This window comes from Gigantopelta aegis, chromosome 3 (genome assembly GCF_016097555.1).
Source record: "Gigantopelta aegis isolate Gae_Host chromosome 3, Gae_host_genome, whole genome shotgun sequence".
In the NCBI taxonomy this organism is placed as follows: Eukaryota; Metazoa; Mollusca; class Gastropoda; order Neomphalida; family Peltospiridae; genus Gigantopelta; species Gigantopelta aegis.
This window is the reverse complement of record NC_054701.1, coordinates 54,753,818-54,775,038: the sequence shown is the minus strand read 5'-3', so window position 1 is coordinate 54,775,038 and position 21,221 is coordinate 54,753,818. Positions and strand designations below refer to the sequence as shown.

The 21,221-nt window shown below is 33.9% G+C and overlaps 1 protein-coding gene across 3 annotated transcripts in view; it reads left to right on the top strand.

Annotated features, from left to right (window-relative positions):
• LOC121368252 (plasma membrane calcium-transporting ATPase 2-like) overlaps positions 1 to 21,221 on the top strand; it is a 126,518-nt gene that overhangs the window by 53,283 nt on the left and 52,014 nt on the right. For all 3 annotated transcript variants that reach the window (XM_041492904.1, XM_041492905.1, XM_041492903.1), the window contains exons 6-9: positions 991 to 1,116; positions 3,568 to 3,720; positions 4,867 to 4,902; positions 15,629 to 15,658. In XM_041492904.1, coding sequence (XP_041348838.1) covers positions 991 to 1,116; positions 3,568 to 3,720; positions 4,867 to 4,902; positions 15,629 to 15,658 — 345 coding nt within the window. The remainder of the gene's footprint in view (positions 1 to 990; positions 1,117 to 3,567; positions 3,721 to 4,866; positions 4,903 to 15,628; positions 15,659 to 21,221) is intronic.

Genomic DNA, 21,221 nt, shown 5'->3' with positions numbered 1-21,221 from the left:
CTGTCTTTCTGTCTGTCTCTTCCTCTGTCCAGCAGTTTTCTAGCCTTTTTGTTTGCAATGCCTCGAGATATTCAGCTGAAATTTTGTGTATAGCTTTATCAATGACAGATCAAGTTTGACTTTATGTCAATTTACTTATTTTTGGCAGAGTTATGGCCCTTGAACATAGGAAAAATGAAAATTTGTTTTCCAGACTTCTTTTTCGCAATGGCTCAATATAGCTGAAATTTCATGTAGGTTTATTATGTACTGTTCCAGATCACGTTTGACTCCTATGGTGAGATACCTGTTTTTCACAGCGTTATGGCTTTTAAAATGTGTTCGGCCCGGTAGGGATATCTTTTGCTTTAGCAGTACTCTGAAAATGCTTGTTCCTTTTTAGTTTTTGATATGTCGCTAATATGTCACTTACTTGGATTTTGCTAAATTTTAAGGAAACTTGTGAAATTAATTATGAATATAAGGTTACCTGCATATGTTGTTTAAAAGACAACCACCTATTTTAATAATTTTAGGTCATGTTTAATATATGATCAAAATTTGTCAGCTAATAAACAGAAGGGCCCTCTGACTTCCCAAAGAAATTGATTAATTAAGCTTATGATGGCCCTTGTGGATTTCATTGTTTTCATCTTTAAGAGACTTTCATCCATATAGAATACCAAATTATGTGCTTTTCAGAAAATATAATTAGCTAGTCTTGCTCATAAAAATAATGAAGCTAGAGTACAATAGACCAATTAGGGACATTATAAATGTCAGTTATTCAAGTATATATACATGTATGTTTTTCATTGGTATATGCAGTTAAATACCTATATTCCAAATTTCAGTTTGTAAGTTACTTGAATAGCATTTATATATTTACAAATCATATACCAGTTCTATGGTAAAATAGTGATATTAAAAATAATTGGGCATACTTACATAAAAACAGTTTGTGTGATAATTGAGGAATGTAGCTTATGTTAATATTTTATTATTTGACAGGTGATCTTTTACCGGCCGATGGAATTGTTATTCAAAGTAATGATCTTAAAGTGGATGAAAGTTCTTTAACCGGGGAATCTGATCATGTTAAAAAAGGAGAAATCCGAGACCCTATGTTATTATCAGGTGAGTAGCTACAACGATGAATACTGATAGAAATATAGCCCTCAATGCATCAACAATAAACAATTTACTCTTTTGGTACTATTAACCGCTGTTTAGTTCACGTGTCGGTTAACAACTTTAAAATCATGTGAACCGCCAGTCGGTTACGTGAACCATTACATTCTAAAATTAAAAGTACCCTGTCAGTAATCAATTTTTTTTTTTTTTTTTTTTTTTTTTTTTTTTTTTTTTTAATAGATTTGAACCATCAGTGTAGCATAGAACCGTAGTCTAAATGTTTTAGGATCAGGTAGGTCTAACTCATCAGTTATGTGAATTTGAACCATCAGTGTAGCATAGAACCATAGTCTAAATGTTTTAGGATCAGGTAGGTCTAACTCATCAGTTATGTGAATTATATTCACGTAACCGAACAATCGGTTACCTAATTAAAACTTACGAGAACTGATTTCTGGTTACCTAAGATTTTGAAATATTGTCCCTCGTTAATAGATTGCATGCTCCCATGTTTATTACCCGATTGTAGGAAGTTAAACTCGCCTCTCAAATCCTTGAACATTCTGTATGTGGCCATTTATTTATCTGAAGGCTGGGGTGCAAACAACTGGTTTCCCACAGAGCTATCTACAAGACAATAATGTTTTAGCAACACCAAGTTTGGACTGTGAAATTATTAAATGACCATATTACAGCAGAAGCCTACTTCAACTGATTGGTTAATGCTTGACAGTAATCAACATATATTCCAGTGAATATCAAACTAAAAGGAAATATAAATTAAAAACAAAAGCTAATATGAAAAATAAAATAAATAATAATTATCAGTTATTGACCATCAATAAGGGCAATATGAGGTTTTATGAACCTAAGAAATTGATAGTAAATGGAAAAAAAGAAATGTTTTATTTAACGACACACTCAACACATTTTATTTACTGTTATATGGCGTCAGACATATGGTTAAGGATCACACAGATTTTGAGAGGAAACCCGCTGTCGCCACTACATGGGCTACTCTTTCCGATTAACAGCAAGGGATCTTTTATTTGCGCTTCCCACAGGCAGGATAGCACAAACCATGGCCTTTGTTGAACAATTTATTGGGTCCATAAAATCTGATAATGCCTGAAATATAGTCAATAATAATTTTATTAGACAAGAAATTAGATAATGACTCATAATTTTTTTATTAAAAACTAAATAAATGTATGTTTATAATTTTTCACAAAATGTGTTTTAACTGATGAGCATTGTGTGATGTCATGTAATGCTATGATGTGAGTTGACAAACACAGGACTGTAGAAGTATACAGTTAAAATAGTATGAAAACAAAATTTTAATTAGTGTCCCTGGGCCCAACAAGAGTGAAAAACCCCACACAAAAAACCCCATTCAGTTGTGCTTGTACCAAACAAATACCAATGGTGTCTTGGTTAAAGGGACATTCCAGAGTTTGTTGCAAATTTTAAGATGTTATCGACTAACAGACTTTCTAACGATTGTAATTATATATCAAATATATTTTTCTGCATAAAATGTTAGTGGCTGTATATTAAACATGTTTTGTCTCGTTCTAGTATTTATACTAGGTTAAATTTCATTTTATTTCCTAAAATATTATTTTTTTGTACGTACAAAATTATTTGAAGACAAAATCCAGTTTGAGCTTCTTACAAATATTAAGATGACCAGAAACACATTGAATATACAGACACTGATATTCTAAACAAGAAAATATATTTAATTTGTAAGTTTAATCTTTTAAGAGTCGAAAACATCTTAAAATGCAGCAAACTCAGGAATGTCCCTTTAACCTCAATGAAAGGCATGACAGTGACATGATGTTCTCTGGACTTTTTTACTAAAGCTATTGGTGTCATGTGTTCTTAAATGATTAAACATTTATGAAATGTACAGGATTTTTGTTCAGTGTTGACTGAGCCCCCAAAGAGGGCAGAAATGCTCCCCCTTAAAAATTTTTTACAAATATTTCACTTGCTTTTAGATTCATTCTCGAGTACATGTACAGTTATAGAAGGATATATTTTAAGATATATTTCAATAAGAATGTTTATTATTATTAAATATTTGCATAATGTTAAAACAAAAATTTGAATAAAAAGTATAAAATTATTAGACTAAGCACAAACACATAATACATTTAAAAATTTTAAAAATAATATCAGTGATTTGATCTCAGAGGTGAGGCCTTTTTTTTTTTTAATGGTTACAATTTTTACAATCCCGGTCCAAACAGCCCCTAGGGGAAACACTGAATGTACCTTTAATGTATATTGAATAAATAAATAAATGAATGATTAAATAAAAAATAAAAATTCTATTGCTTAATTTGATTGGATTGGATGCAAGTGAATTGTTAACACCATTTTACTAAAGTATTGATATACGAGAAAAATAGTATAGTTTATTAACTACCATTATACTTTTAGGTACTCATGTTATGGAAGGGAGTGGTAAGATGTTGGTAACTGCTGTTGGAGTCAACTCTCAAACAGGAATTATATTTGCTCTGTTGAACTCGTGTCATGAAGAACAGGAAAAGGCTAAGAAAAAGAAGAAAGGAGATGAAGAATCACAGCCTGGTAAGAGTTACGGTCTGACTTGCACAAATTAGATGTAGAACACACACATTTACATCGATTCTTCTTGAACTTTGAAGACAGTTAGGTCACTCAGATTAATACTGAAATTGTCCAGCACAAAATATTGACAAAGTAGTATAATAAATTGCTACTGCACAAACTTGTTAATCTTCAAAATTGTTTTGTTCTTGTTCTTTAAAGAAAAGCTTACTGTGATCCCCTATTTTTCTAGATCCTGTAAAGTTTTCTGAATCTTACTAATTTGCTATTTTCATCTCTGTTGACAACTTCTAGATCTACCCCTGACCTAAGCAAAATTCAATTACATTTTCCATACCAACTCGAGCTCTTACTGAAATGTGTATTCCAAGAAACTGTTTCATCAAGGCCTTTTATTTATATTCCCATGTAGTTTCTGTTGCATTAAGAACAAAGGTGAAGGTTGACCTACTGTCATTTTACTCCCTGTGTAAAAGGGATTATGTCCCTTGTACATTGTGTGACTACAACATCGGGCAAGTGTTTGTATTATTCCTTTCCTGAATTTTTTTTTTATGTATTACTGTAATATTTAATTTGACTTTCCAAATAAATCTCCAGCCTCCCATTGATATAAAAATGTACTTTACCCTGTTCTTTTGGGAGATGAAGAACCTATAGGTCATTAATTGAAATTTGTCAAATTCATGCACCTTATGTGTAGTAATCTCATAGTTTTTATTAAAATTTTTTTATCATAATGATTACTAATTTCTAATTTTGGTGTGAAAAGATGTTTTTGGTTTTGTTTCTCATAAATTAGTTTCAAGTTGATTCAACCATCTGAAATTGATTTCCTGTATTTGTTTTTTAAACTAACAGTCAACATAGATAATGACGTAAGGCTAGTAGCAGTGAAAGGTATGTAGCTTGAGAACACCATTTCTCTCCATGTTGCATTTGTGTGTACTGTAGTTCATGCATTCAATTGTCTATTTGTGGAATTGTCACTAAACATCCCGAGATGTTAGTTTTCTTTTTGGTTTCCCTTCTTTTCTTTTTTTTCAGTTTCTTATACCCACTGTTCTAGTTGATCCACAGTAGGACTGTTCATGCCCACTGCTTGTTATTAATCTGTTAAGTGTATGCTAACTCTTTGGATTTCAGGACCACGACCAAACAATACTGGACAAACAGAACCATGTAAGTTTCTTCACAATAACTCCTGTCATTATATAATATTGTCCTTTCTCTGCTCTAAATGGCATGCAGTTTGCTATATCTTCTTTACTAATTAAACATTATCTAGATTTGTAAGGAATATTTAATTTTAATGGGGGAAGGTGGAGCTCGTCGTCAGAATGAGTTATTGAAGTAATATTTATGTACAGTGGACTATGTCTAATCCAAACTCTGTATGACCTGGACTGAACCAGCCCAGTCAGAGTTGTATCTGGTGCTAGTTAGTTAATGCATTATTTTGTACGTTTCTTAATGCTGTCTAATCACAATCTAGACAGTCAAAGGAGCTTCTGTGAGAGCCAATTCCTCAGTAATTTGGTGATCAGTCTTTCTGGAAGGGTTGAATAGACAGTGTCTCACTTCTTATATACTCTTCAAAAAAAGAAACGCAAAAGGGTACAAATGGGTTATAACTCCGATTTTATGTTTCCTACCGGTTCATGCTTTGTGAATATAAGGTCATTGCATGTCCCAAACACATTCCCACGGTTACATTCGATAAAACGCAGCTACTGTACAATAAAGTTCCAAAATGTGAATATTCGCAAAAACGCAGCCACGTGCAAACCATGTCACCACTGCACGTGCGTTGTCTGCACGTGCAACATGAACACCGACAGTATAAAAGTGCAGGGTGTTCGCTTGCCTGGCCTCTGTATCTGGCCGACAGTTGACAATCCAGGACATGCCACGTCTCCGTGAACCGCAGAGAAACAATGCCATCGGCCGACTAGACGCAGGCGAATCCAGAACGGCCGTTGCCAGGGCATTCCATGTGTCCCCAAGCACCATCTCCAGACTGTGGGACCGTTACCAGCAACATGGATCAACACGTGACCTCCCTAGATCCGATCGACCACGGGTCACTACCCCCGGGCAGGACCGCTACATCCGGGTACGCCACCTTCGGGAACGATTGACTACTGCCACCTCCACAGCCGCAGCAATACCAGGTTTGCGCAGGATATCCGACCAGACCGTACGGAACCGCCTACGTGAGGTAGGAATTCGTGCCAGACGTCCAGTTCGAGGTGTCATCTTAACACCACAACACCGTCGACTCCGACTGCAGTGGTGCCAGATTCATCGACAATAGCCTCAACTGCGATGGAGACAGGTGTGGTTCAGTGACGAGTCCCGATTTCTGCTCCGACGTCATGATGGAAGATGTCGCGTGTATAGGCGTCGTGGTGAACGTTATGCGGCAAACTGCATGCAGGAAGTGGACAGATTCGGCGGGGGTAGTGTCATGGTGTGGGCAGCCATCTCACACACTGGCAGAACTGACCTGGTCCACGTGCAGGGCAACCTGAATGCACAGGGCTACATTGACCAGATCCTCCGGCCACACATCGTTCCAGTTATGGCCAACGCCAACGCAGTGTTCCAACATGACAACGCCAGGCCTCACACAGCACGTCTCACAACGGCTTTCCTACAGAACAACAACATTAATGTCCTTCCTTGGCCATCGATATCACCGGATTTGAACCCAATTGAGCATCTATGGGACGAGTTGGACCGACAGCGACAACCACAGCCCCAGACCCTGCCCGAGCTGGCAGCAGCCTTGCAGGCCGAGTGGGCCACCATCCCCCGGGACGTCATCCGTACTCTGGTTGCTTCAATGGGCAGGCGGTGCCAGGCAGTTGTCAACACACGCGGAGGCCACACCCGGTATTGACTCCAGATGACCTTGACCTTGGTGGTGTGTCCTATCACTTAATCACAATGGACTAGAGTGAATTGTGAACAATCCTGCAACATTTGGTAATTATCGGACTCACCATTCAATAATTAAATCAATTCTCCAAATGTTACGACAATGTGGTTTTGCGTTTCTTCTTTTGAAGAGTATATAACTTAATATTTTAAACCAAAATACCTAGGGAGAATCATGTGGTATACTTATATCATTGGATATTATGGTATTTAGATACCTTTAAAATGGTTAAATAATAAGTGTTCGTTGAAAACTGTTATTCTGGTAATGCCTATTTGATATAAATAAGAGAAAGTTTATATTTATGTCATTATGTTGAATATATTAAGTGGATTTGACAAATTTTTGAAGTTGGCATTTGACTGATGCTATGTCAAGAATGATAACTTGGATGAAATTGGCCTCAACTATGCAGGCATGTTTTGTCAGTCCAATTTGAATCTGGTTTAGACAAAATCCACTGTACTTGGCTATTTATATATATATCTATATATACAATGCAGTTAACATTAGCAATATATATTTATAATTATTTTAAATATGACATAGTATTTATTTGGATCAACTTGAACACAGTTTGTAGTAGTCTTATGTTTTGTAATATTTGCTATTGTTATATATTTGCACATGATAGAAAAAACCCAAAGCATATACATCAGTTTGCACTTTACATTATGAAAGCATGAATATCTTAAAGTAAAATACATTTTTAGTCCAACAAAGTACATGTAGTTTTACATATAGTAAATGCAAATGCTCGTGTAGCCAGATAATGAACTATTGCTTTCATCAAAACAAGTCCCCTCTACTAAACTATAATGGAAATATATGCTACATGTACTAACCAGGCTGGGATTATCCACTTTGGATATTGGTGAAAACAGTCTCCCTGCTTAACTATAATGGAAATATATGCTACATGTACTAACCAGGCTGGGATTATCCACTGTGGTTTGATTTCCAGGTTATAAACCAGCATTGAGGTTTACTAATGCCTGGACCGGCCTCGGTGGCGCCGTGGTTAGGCCATCGATCTACAGGCTGGTAGGTATTGGGTTCGGATTCCAGTCGAGGCATGGGGTTTTTAATTCAGATACAGACTCCAAACCCTGAGTGAGTACTTCGCAAGGCTCAATGGATAGGTGTAAACCACTTGCACCGACCAGTGATCCATAACTGATTCAAGAAAGGCCATGGTTTGTGCTATCCTGCCTGTGTGAAGCACAAATAAAAGATCCCTTGCTGATAATCGGAAGAGTAGCCCATGTAGTGGCGACTGGGTTTCCTTTCAAAATCTGTGTGGTCCTTAACCATATGGCTGACGCCATATAACCGTAAATAAAAAGTGTCGAGTGCGTCATTAAATAAAACATTTCTTTCTTCTTTTTTTTTACTAATGCCTGATGGACAGTCTTTCTCTTTTTCATTTAGTGACTAAATCATTACAGCGGTAGAAATAAACAGAATTTTTCACTTGTCCAAATAAGTTGTTAGTTTTATTCTAGTGCAAGGACACTGGTTTTGATTTCTCAGCATGAAGCAGAACTATAAATTTGTACTTGTCTACTGGACAAACACAGGTAATTTTGCTTGTCCAAGCAGAATATCACTTGGCAGGACTAATGGACAAGCCTATTTCGAATACTGCTATATAAAATAATAGAACTAGACACCATCTGGCTCCTAGACAGAAAGTTAATGTAGCATGAATACTGACATTGTTATACTATAATGAATCTGATACTTATTTCATTTGTACATATTTTAGACCATAAGGATAACATGATTAATGTTGTAAAACAAAATAAAATAATAAAATTTATCATATAATAGCTTACATTTTCAGTGCAATCAAAGTATGTGATATTTTTCAGATCACATACTTTAAGAATTTGATAACTTTGCAAATTAGATGTAAATTAGTCGAGATCTTGGCACTAGGTTTATTGACATTTAAACAAATGTACTTGGGTGACACTCCATGATTGACGTATGCATCAAATAAAAACCTTTCAATGGCAATTTGACACTGAAATCTGTCCAGTGTTCAGAAGAAAAAAAAACATTAGGCATAACTTTATTTTGATGTAAGGACCTCCAAAATGACGTCATTCGAGTTTGACGTCATTTCCATTCAAAAATACACCGCGCCACATATTCTTACGTCATTTGAATATTTAGTAATGGTGGACTGGAATAATAGTTGCGTGTACAGTTTACAAAAATATGTATTAAGCTTGAGCTTATATGATAAAGAGATTATTACCCTCGTGTATTTCAGAATAAGGAATAAAAATAATGTATTATGCTTGCCAGAGGCTCGCATAATACAATTTTTATTCCTAATATATGATATTGACGATACTGAAAAACACTGGTAATAACCTCTGTATATCTATTAAATCTCTCTCTCTCTCTCTCTCTCTCTCTCTCTCTCTCTCTCTCTCTCTCTCTCTCTCTCTCTCTCTCTCTCTCTCTCTCTCTCTCTCTCTCTCTCTCTCTCTCTCTCTCTCTCTCTCTCTCTCTCTATCTCTCTCTCTCTATATATATATATATATATATATATATATATATATAGGTCTAGTTAAAGACTGTCCTGTGATTGATACCATTATTAAGATGTTTCCGACTTGTGGAAGATTTTTAACAACTAAAATCTATATTGTCTTCATTTATAAAATAGTCTGTATCTGTAAATTCCGTGTGTTTTTGATTGTTCTTAATGTTTTTAGTAGCTCAAACTTCATTTTAATACTGTAACTCAAAAATTGTTAGCAAGCATTTAATATTGCCAAATTTAGCAAGATTATACAAAACATGCATTAATTAACAGGATATAATTCACTTGGAACTAAGAACTGAGAAAAATAGACAAATAAAATAATTTATTACCTACGAGGTACAGCATAACGAGGGTCATATTTATCGTACGATTTCCCTCGTATGTCATAACTAAATCGTATGTCCTCCTGACATTGTCGTTTAACGATTGGCTGTTGTAAGAGTACATTTCTTTCTGATTGGCTGACACGACATTCCACAGATGCTACTTTCTTCATAATACATTTTTATTACCTACGAGGTACAGCATAACGAGGGTCATATTTATTGTACGATTTCCCTCGTATGTCATAACTAAATCGTATGTCCTCCTGACATTGTCGTTTAACGATTGGCTGTTATAAGAGTACATTTCTTTCTGATTGGCTGACACGACATTCCACAGATACTACTTTGTTCATTAATACATTTTTATTTCGAGTGTAAGCTGATCACATGCTGTAATGACAAATACGTGTTTTTAATTAATTTAATAAAACATTAATTGATTATTTATGATAACTTGTATTATATTACGATGTAGTTGTGACACATCAAACATTTAATTATGAATATAACGTTCACAACTGTTAGAAATCTATACTAAGGTCGACGAGTCACTTTTCGAACCCTTGTTTTGGCTTCGTTCATAATAAATGTAGCATATCTTACCGTAATTTCATTTGAAAGCCATATATTTAGTAAAAGGTACAATGTTTTAATCACAAGATTTTCTTCAAACACATTCAGGTGCGTTAATAATGTTCAAAACAAAAACAAATCTATAGCAATTTTGCACTGGAATTTTTCCAGCATTCTTAAAATGGAAATGTCATGTACCCAATTTATAGTTATTGTAAGGAGATGCAAAGTGACGTCATTCAAGTTAAAAACTAATTATTTCAATTACTGTGTATTTGTTTGCTTTTTAGTATACACATGCTTTACAATTTACAGCTGTTTGATACATGTGTACTCATTACTTATGGGCGTATAAATATCACGTAACTTTAAAACAGGTTGTGATTTGGTTTTCAAGACATCAATGAACAAACATTACTCCGCCGTTAAGGAAACATTAGTTTGTAAACAATGACTGGAATGTTCATTTAGCAAGACAGTTCTACGGTAATAAACAGAATATTACATTCGTGTCCATGACAGACGATGTTTACGACACTCATGCCTAAATTATATGATAATTTAGGCACTCGTGTTGTAAACATCATCTGTCATAGACACTCATATAATATCCTCTATATTTTACATCCTATAATATACACTAATTAGAATGAAGTACTGATGTTGATTCATGAAGACAGTTTATTAATGTCTATAACTCTTAGCCACCCACATATATATTTATTTTAAAATAAAAAGTTTATTTGTCATTAAATAAGATTTACTGAGACTGGCAATAGGCAGATGATTATTCTTTGTAGTGAGCCAGGGTCCATATTTACAAGGCCATCTTAGCACTATTATATTGTAAAAGCATCGTAGGCTATGACATCAATATGGCATGTGTTGAAGTAATGTCATAGCCTATATCAGTTTTACGATACATGCTACGATATCGTAGTGATAAGATCAGACTTGAAAATTAACATGAAAACAATGGTCACCAGCAGGGCCAGTTGAAGAAAATCTTACTGGCCCTTCTCAATTCAACTAGCCCTCCAATTATCACATTGAAATTTAACTGCACAGCCAAAATCAAATCTAGAATGTTTTTTGTTGAATAATAACTATGTGCTCACCGTATATAGTCTGTTTGCTTCAAAAGAAAACCGATGAATTGGCGTTTAACTTCATAATGAATGTTAAAATTCATATAAAAACATGTTAAGTTTTAAACCCATACCAACTCAAATAAAAAAAAATTGAAAAAGAAATCCAGTAGAAATAAAAATAGTTCTTAACAAAGTACCATTAAATTATACATATTAAATCTCATTTTTAATACAAGGGTGAAGACAAAATGCTAGAACACCCAAGGTGTGCTGATTGACTTGCATTGTCTCTGAAGTAAAAGATAATGCAGTACAAAGAGACTAAAGGTAGAACTGCGCATACTTAAGTAAACTAGTCTGGGAGTGTCAGTCCTCTGTGTGGTAATGTAAGAGGGATGGAAGAAAATTTGTGGTGATGCAAGAGGGGTGAAATCCCCAGTAAATGATTTCCTCTGGAGTGGCTGTTCTCCTATAGACGAGGCACTATATAGATATCCATAGAATCATCCACCATTTTGCCAAAAACCCATTCAACTCTGCTTTGTGCAGAGATACGGCCCTTATCATATATTACTGTTTTGTTGTTCAGATTACCTTGGATGTTCCATCAATTACCTTAAAACCTGTATTAGAAAGAAAAAAAGAGTTGACCTGTGCAATTTGATTGTTATTTGTAAAGAATTTTTGTTTTAATTTACACTGAACTTTTACCCCCAATAAAATGTTATTTGAGATGGTTGGGTTTAAAACTTAATAACTTAATGTTTTAATATGAATTTTATCTTCATTATTTTGGCGCTGTCAAGATATAAAACATGTTCTACGTCTTCTGCTGCCATATCTGTAGTGTGTTTTGTCTCATTTGATTCAGTATTAGTGTGTTTCTTGTTTAACTAGTACCGTACTCGCCAGACCCTAAAATCGATGGTTTCCCAATGGACTACCTTTGTAAAATTCTTAGTTGCCCTTAGCCAATAAAGGTCACCACGGGCGACCATGCAACTGCTAATTTTCAACCCTGTAAGATAGCTTGATTAGTTTGAATGCACATTATTGTAATTTTCGATTTTTAAGTTATCTGTAAGCAGATAATCTTTGATGTATGAAGCTATTTACAACTGGAAATAGGATGCGTTAAAGTGCATAATGTTTTTCAATGTTTGGTATGTCAATCTCGCTCGAGTTTTGTGTCACTCAGTGTTACTTATTTGTAGTTCACTCAATTTTAAAATGGTTAATTCATGATTTACAGTATGTATTTTTTTCCATAAAAAAAATATTTGGTGGTAAAATCTAGTCTGAACAACTACAAACATTAGGATAACAAGAAACTATATTGCTAAGTAAATTTTACTTGTTAAAGGTCTGTAGTGATTGTAAACATACATCTTACAGTGGCAGCAAACTGGAAGCAAACTGGAGACAGTCTTTTTAAGATGTGTTCAGTTAAAACATCTAAAAAAAAATCATGCTATTTTTAGCTGTTAATAGTTAATGATGTATTTATGGCAGATTCTTTTCCTCAAAAAATTATTGATGAAACATTTACTTGTCTTAAAACAAAGTTATTAGCATTGAAGTTCACGGCTATTGGTGTTAGATAGGATAAGTATATTTTATATTTCAAAATAGTGCAGTGCAGATGAAATAAACTTGTTAACTGCCATATAGAGAGATATATTTAATGTGTGATTAAAACCCTCAATATTGACAATAAAAGCCAGCACTTGTGGCAGATGAAATGAGCATGAAGTTACTGGCTTATCCAAATGAACTGTGGTATGCCATAATTACCCAGTAATGACCTTCATTAGTATAATTTCGAACATTATTGAGTGTTACTATTAGGTTAAAAACAGAACAGATTTAATGTGCTTCATTATTTTGGGACAAACATGTGTGCCCTTTGCCAATTCTGTCATCTTTCAGTTACAATCACTACTGTGAGCACATGTATGCAAATGTAGAAGTAACAGTGAGACTTTACACTGCTAGATGGAATATTACAAAGAAAAGAAATGTTTGTGTAATGACAGTTTGGTTCAGTTTAAAACAAATAACTGACTTACAATCCATTTTTTGTTGTGAAAGCAAATAAGTGCCAACATTACTGAGATGAATTTAGTAGTCAGTTACACTGGCAGACAATTCAAGTAGGCATGAGTGGCAACTACATAAATACTGTAGTGGTACACCTTCAGGTAGCCTTTAAGAATGAAGAAATTAAGCCATAGTAAATACAAATAATATATGTAATTACTCATGACAGGGTGCAAAATGGACCTGGTAATCTAAAGGCTTATTAGTCTGGTGTTAGTTGTTAATTTTTTAAAGGGACATACCCTAGTTTCAACCCGTCAAAATTAATACTAAGTTTAGTTAAGTCTACAAACCTGTAACACATTTGGATAAAGTTACAACTGAGTGAAACATGAGTCTGTGACTTTGGAATGGTGAAATACCCTCTAAAAATAGACCAAAACTCGACTCCATAACTGTTATTTCTCGGACGTACATTCGTTTTTAAAAATATGAGAAATACATTTTGTGATATTAAAAACACCAGGATGACCAAAAGCACTTCAAATGTACGGTAATGGATAATCTAAACAATAAAATCTAAGTAAAGTATGATTTCGGTTATCAAAAAAAAGAAAAGAAGGCTCAAATAGTCAAAAATATGTCTTAGTGTTTAAAAACTACGGTATATCCCTTCAATAACTTGCTTTCATTAATTTTGTTTTTGTCTACCTCACTTCACCGAGGTTGGCTACACATTTTTGATACTGGAGCCTAGGGGTGGGGGTATCCATTACTTGATTCAAAATATACTACATCATACATCCAAATCACCGTTAATTTTTATGATTATGGACTCGCGCCATAATAAAGTAAAAATTTTACAAAATATTGACAATAAGTGGGATATTGTATAGATGGTTGAATAAAGTACATGCACTTTATAATAGTGACAAATCAAATTGTTGGGCCATTGTGGCATTAAATAGGGCAATGGTCAATGCCTTTAAACTATATGGCTATTTGGTTTCTCACATGTGTTTCAGCATTTGGTTGAGAGCGGGGAAAAACCTGCTCTTTTCACACAGGCTACTTCTGCTCATAAAACACCAAGGGGCCTCTTCATTTTTTTTTTTTTTTTTTTTTTTTTTTTTTTTTTTTTTTTTTTTTTGAAGATTTGATTAAATTTCAGTTATTTTTAGTCTTGATATATCATTTATAGCTGATGGTTCATATGGGCTTATGTTATTTGTAAATATATCTTATATGCACTATATTTTTTACTAATAAGTGATGTTAACAGCTAACAAAAATCTAGTAAATAATCTTATTTAATTATCTGGTTAATACCTAAAATCTGAAATACAATTTAAAAACAAACAAAATTCTTATTTTTCACTTATTTGTATAATCTCTGCTTTTTATATTTTTAAAATGTCGCCGTTTTTAATGATTTACTGAAACCTATCAACAGTGATTAAAAAAATCCAAATTCATGTATTGTTTTAATAAATTAAGTTTTGTATTTTTTAAAGTTAATAGGTAATAGATCTAAGACGCTAAAGTTAACTGTCAAGTTCCTTGCTTATACACTTTTAACAAGTTAGAATATAATTGTTTGAGTTAACTTGGAGAGTTTAGTTACCAGCAATAAATCCAGTTGATTTTGTTGAGTTATGATATCACTTAATCATCTGTATAGATGTGATTCTCCCCAGCGTTACAAGCTAACACTAGTTATATTGTGGTGTGCGATCCCTGTCCCCCTCCCCTCCCCCCATTTTTTGTTCCAGCCAGTGCACCAAAACTGGTATATCAAAGCCCATGGTCTGTGGGATGGTACATATAAAAGATCCCTTGCTACTAATGAAAAAATATAGTGGGTTTCCTCTAAGACTATAAGTGAAAATTATCAAATGTTTGACATCCAATAGCTGATGATTAATAAATCAGTGTGCTCTAGTGGAGTCATTAAATAAAACAAACTTGAACTTTTCTGAGGAGTGTGATGTTAACCCTCCTGGTTTAAAAAAAAAATGAAAGTCTGGTGTGTGCATATTGAAGGTAGAAACTAAAGCTGCAAACTGATGTATGTACCTGCATTATAAGGCTTACATGTATATGTTTTTTTCATGTTTTCAGTGTTTACATATGCATTGCATGTAAATTAGGTTGAGGATAATACATTGGATATACAGATGAAATAAGAACATATTGATTGTGTAGTATTTCTATATAACAATTTGAATGCTTTGATGATAGGTTTCATAGGTTGTGCTTGTCATGTAATAATCTGTTTTTAGACTGCATATGACTAGTTTTGAAAACCATTGTTTATACCTGTTGTAGTGTTTGATTGTTTTTGATGTTGATTTGGTATCTTGTTTTGTAGTGCTCTCTAATGATGCTGATGCTAAAGTGGGTATGTGCCGTCATCCTTAATTTCTGTTATCTGTTTCACATAACACTTGTTTTGTTTCACACTAGTACATGTAATTTAAGTGAATTAGATGTTGTCAGTCATTACTGTGTTCTGAGAAGATTGTTGCCACATTACGACAGGTTGACTGAAATTTATACTACTAACAGGTTTGTCTTCCAAATGCACTCACCATTTATAACCGATGAGATTTCTTTTCCTTGACACCATCTACCCATTTGTTTGTGTTGTCTGCTGTTGTATTATACATTTCTTTTAATGTTATACATAGATAATTTCTGTTGGCTTTAGACGTGTAACTAGTTACAGTATTGATCTCTTAACTTGTTTGCTTTTGGTAGATGCATTGTTGTATTACTCAATGGCTTACAGATATTATTAACTCTATTTGTTAAGCTATCAGTAGAAGGTTGTTCATTTTATTACAGCCTGTGCCTGTGAGCTCCTTGGAAGTTAGGGTAGCAGCAGGGCTTCTAGAATTTTTATAAAATCCACTAGCCATCGGATCAGTAATTCAAAAAATGTACTAGCCATGATAAAAAATTCACTAGCCCTACTTTACTTTAAGTTAATACAATTTTACTAAATAATAGTCAAAATTGGATATGTTACCTAAAGTGAGAGATATAGCTTAAAAACACTAACATTGGGGGTGGAAGTGAGGGTTAGAATATTAAAATTTACAAAATAGACTTACATGCAACATTTGACCCAAAAAATTCACTAGCCGTTCGGCATGGCAATAGTAGTTATTTACTAGCCCAACATTGAATATCACTAGCCATGGTAGTGGGGCTACCATAATCTAGAAGCCCTGGGTAGTAGATAATTCTCTGTATATCATATTGTACCGTAGATACTAATCAGATATTTTCAACAACACTATTTTCCCCGTTTACTTATTTAGAAATCTGCTAATAAAAAGATAATAACTACAAAAGTTTATGCATTTTTTGGGGGGGGGGGAGTGGGTGGGGGGTTAAAAATACAAGCAACCTCCACCCTCTCCCAATCCCAAGACCAATGATTTCATTAACTTAATATTTTTCAGTCTGTATTGTCTATGAAAAGGCAATCAGCTTTTAAAACAGAAAAATGTATGTAATTTTATCATAATAAAAATACATTATGCAAACTTGATATAAACCAGTCTGTTTTCTTAGAAGAAATAACATAAGATAAACCAGTCAATAAACACCACAAAGATGTACCAGAGAATGCAAGGCCTTGCCATCTTTCTTAGGTACAATAAACACCACAAAGATGTACCAGAGAATGCAAGGCCTTGCCATCTTTCTTAGATGCAATAAACACCACAAAGATGTACCAGAGAATGCAAGGCCTTGCCATCTTTCTTAGATGCAATAAACACCACAAAGATGTACCAGAGAATGCAAGGCCTTGCCATCTTTCTTAGGTACAATAAACACCACAAAGATATACCAGAGAATGCAAGGCCTTGCCATCTTGCCATCTTTCTTAAATACAATAAACACCATCAAAAACTCTGGTTAGGTTAGGTTATGTAAAAACAGTCACGGGAACCCATTTTGGATATCATTGATAGTTTTATTACCAAAATTAGAATATAGAATTTTATAAAGTTTTAAACTTTTAACGTGCTATGTACACATTTTACCAAAAGTAATGACTTCATAATAATGCATAAAAAAAGAAACTTTTATTTGATTGTAAATATGTATTTAAATAAATTTATTGGTAAAAATAATTATTTTAGTTTTGTGTGAATTATTTTATTAACCAGGTGTGTGAATTGTCCTCGGATCAGCTGTTTTCCTCTCATGGAACATTACATTTCCTCGCATTTTAATCGTACTTTCCTCCAAAATGTGTCGGATTGCACAGATTTTAATCTAGTTTCCACACAAAATTTTAGTACTTTTATTTTACAGGCTACGTGACACAGTGATACTAGATGACATAAAATTGCATACATTTTTTGCCCAGATGAAACTAATTTTTGTTAAACCAACACATTTATCACCAATCACAGGACTTGTGATGTTCATTTCTCTCTAAAAAAAATTGGATGCACCTTGAAATTTCACTCAGTAGGAAGTTATTTGGTTTAGAATTCAGAATTTCAGATTTTTTTTTTTTTTTTTTTTTTTTATCTAAGCCTAACCCTAATCTTAACCTTAACTCTAACCCTTACCCTAATGTTCAAATTGATGCACTGAAATTAGATTGTAGCCAAAATATTTCTTGTGAGGATTAAATAGTCAACTGCAGTCTGTTTGATATTTAAAATGTTCTGTTTGTACATGTATGTTAGCACATAAAGAAAAAGAAAACATTTTGTCTATAAGAGGCAGCTTGTTGATGTTCATTATATCTGTTGTGTGTATGTTAATACACTTTTAGGTTTTCATATTAGGAATATTCATGAATAATATAATGTACAGTGTAACTCCTTTAACCTTTAGACTACTGGATTAATTTTTAACAAAATCCACGTTGAGTGGGTACAAGTTTATAATTTTTACTCACATATATTCACTTAAATGTTTCATAAATACATGAAATAAAGTTCATATATGAATCGGTAAGTATTATTTTCGTGTCTTTTTTTGTAATTTTTATTATTTTAGATCGGCTAATGGTGATTAAAATTAGGCAAAAAATCGAAAAAGTTGCGTTTACTTACGGGCATTTGTGGCCAGCTGTCCAGTATTTATGTCCATTAGTCCCGATAACAGTGGTTTTCTGACAAGAATTTTTTTTAAAACCCGAACTACGATTCATATTGCAATATTTGGTAATTTTCGTTGTTGGTAAAACGATCAAATTTATTATCAAATTAGCTGTTACAATCAGCTATCGATCCCTGAAAATTACCGCGACGTGCCGCCATTGTTGTCATGCGAAAATACTTGCCGAAAACCACTTTTTGAACTCAAAATTTCAAGGTATTTTCAATTGAAAAAATCAAAACAAAAACCACCATTTTGAAAAAAAATCTTTTTTCTTTAATTATATTTCCGTTTCCGGTGAGTGTCGTGTGCAAAACGGCGGGAAATATGAATTGGGGAATGCACTGTATACAGTGTACAGTATATCGACTGACGTGACGTCGGGCGAGATATCTCGCCTGCAGTAGTCAGAAGGTTAAATCAAGACACCCTCAGGACCAAGTAAAAAGTCCAGTTTTAAGAGGTATCCAGTTTAGAGAGGTTTTCTTCTGTACAAATATTCTGTACAAATGTCCGGTTTTGAGGGAATTTCAGTTTACTAAAACCCCGTTCTCACTTGAACGATTTTCTACACGAATTCCGTGCGAGAGTCGCACGGCAGTATGTTGATGATTCTAGGTAATTCGTACGGGAATTGCACGGCTGTACAAGCTTTTAGTCACACCGCAGTTGTACAAAAAAATTTTTCAAGTGAGAACTGGGCTTAAGGGTCCGGTTTTGAGAGGTTTCACTGTACAAAAACAATTGGATATCATTTTGATAAAAACTTGAGTACATGTTGTTTAATGTGCACGCTTTTTGATAGCATGTAAATGATAATATCATTTTCGTTGTCATAAAAAAGACAATTAAAGCCGTGGAATTAAAGGAGTGGATATTGTTATGCATAATGTACAGCATGACTACACATATTTATATCTTTATTTAGGTTGAATGAATAGTTAATCATTTTGTGTTGCATGTATAGCATGCAAATTCTTGTATTAGACATGGATGTGTATCCAGATTTGGAATTAAGTCTATTTCTGGCTGTGGTAAATAACTTGTGCATATCTTGTTGCTTTATTAGAGAGCTCTTCCAGATTTAATTACATATTGAGCTGTATTAATAAACATGACCCATATTGTTGTGGCTAGAGTTACACGTAGATGTAAATTTATAATGTCAATATATGACTGTGATCTACATGTATATTTATTCACAAAAAGTGTTACAAACATTGCATATGTGTAAAGTTGAACATCCTGCTTCAAATAAATTGGTCATTAATTATCTTGGCATTTTCAGAGTGAAAACAATTTTAAGTGTATAATTTTGAAAAATAAAAAATAAAAATAAATACCCACACACACACACACACACCACAACTCACCACAACACACACAAACACACACACTACACAACAACACACACACCACACACACACACACACCGGTACATAACTAGAACTGAATTATTTGAAAAAGTTTTTTTTTAAAAGAAGCCCCTAATTGGCTAAAACATACACTAGTATATTTTGAGTGAAATATGAAATACATATTTCTAAAAAAAACCCAACTCAAAGCAACCTTGCTTATCAATCTCGACATTTTATGCAAGATTTTTTCTGACATGTTCTAGGTTCATCAGAAAAGTAAGCACCATTGTGATTACAGTATACAGTTCATTGGTTTAGTCTTCCATTTATGGTTAAACAGTGTGTTATAAATAACACTACGGTCAGTGTCGGTAGTGGGTATGAACACCACCTGCATCCAACACTACAATATATCATCATCTTGGGAACAATTTGTTCTCTGTATGAAAGCCTGATATGAGGTATTGAGTGGGGCATGAGTTGATCAGTTGTTCAAAGCATACATGTAGTTAAATTAACCCTGGGTTAGTGAAATATTGTCATTTTAATTATTTTTAAAATTAAACTTTAGATTTGGTTATGTTTGGTTATTGTAAATCGATTTTTAACATTGTTTTTAATTATTACTTGAATTGATTAAGTCCTTGATTTTGAAAATGTCTATTAATCATTGGTTAAGCTGACTAACATTTGAACAACCGGTTCCTTTCCATCTTGTCATAAGCATGTTAGACTGGTGACAGATCCGGAGACATTGGTGGGTATGGTAATATTCCGCAGTTGTATGAAGTTCATGCCATGCTGTAGCTTGCAGTACTAAGTGATGGTTTATCCTGTTGCATTGTGCAGAGATTGATCTGATGTCTGTTCAATAATAATTCAGTTGATCTGCCATGTGTAACATGATGATATTTGTTTTATCGAAGGAGGCGGGATTTGGCTACATCGGTACAGTGATCATTTGTGGTATTTAGGTCATAGGATAAAATCTTGGTGGACCCATTGGGTTTTTTCTGTCCTAACCAGTGCCCCATGTCCAATATATTAAATACTGATATGTGCTGCCCTGTCTATAGGAACATGCATATAAAAGATCATTGCTGATCCATTGCTGCTATCGTATTCATATACTTACCTTTGTTTGACACTCAATGGCTTTGGTGTATTTGTGTGCATAGTAATTAAATTAAATTAATTCATGTTAAGATTTCATTTGAAGACTATATGTCAAAATTGCCAAATGATTGACATCCAATAGTCCTATTGATATAGTTAAACAAAACAAACAGCCCCATATGTTTATAATGTCCGTTTACAGTGGGGTTCCGTAATGCTGCTGTCACCCCACTGCTTAATCTGCTGAGTACAAGCAACACAATGATGTGCATGAGTCAGATAAAACTAAAGTCATTTGTAAATGGCATACTTTGTCACTATCTCTGAATCATCTCCAGTATGGCTAACACCACTGTT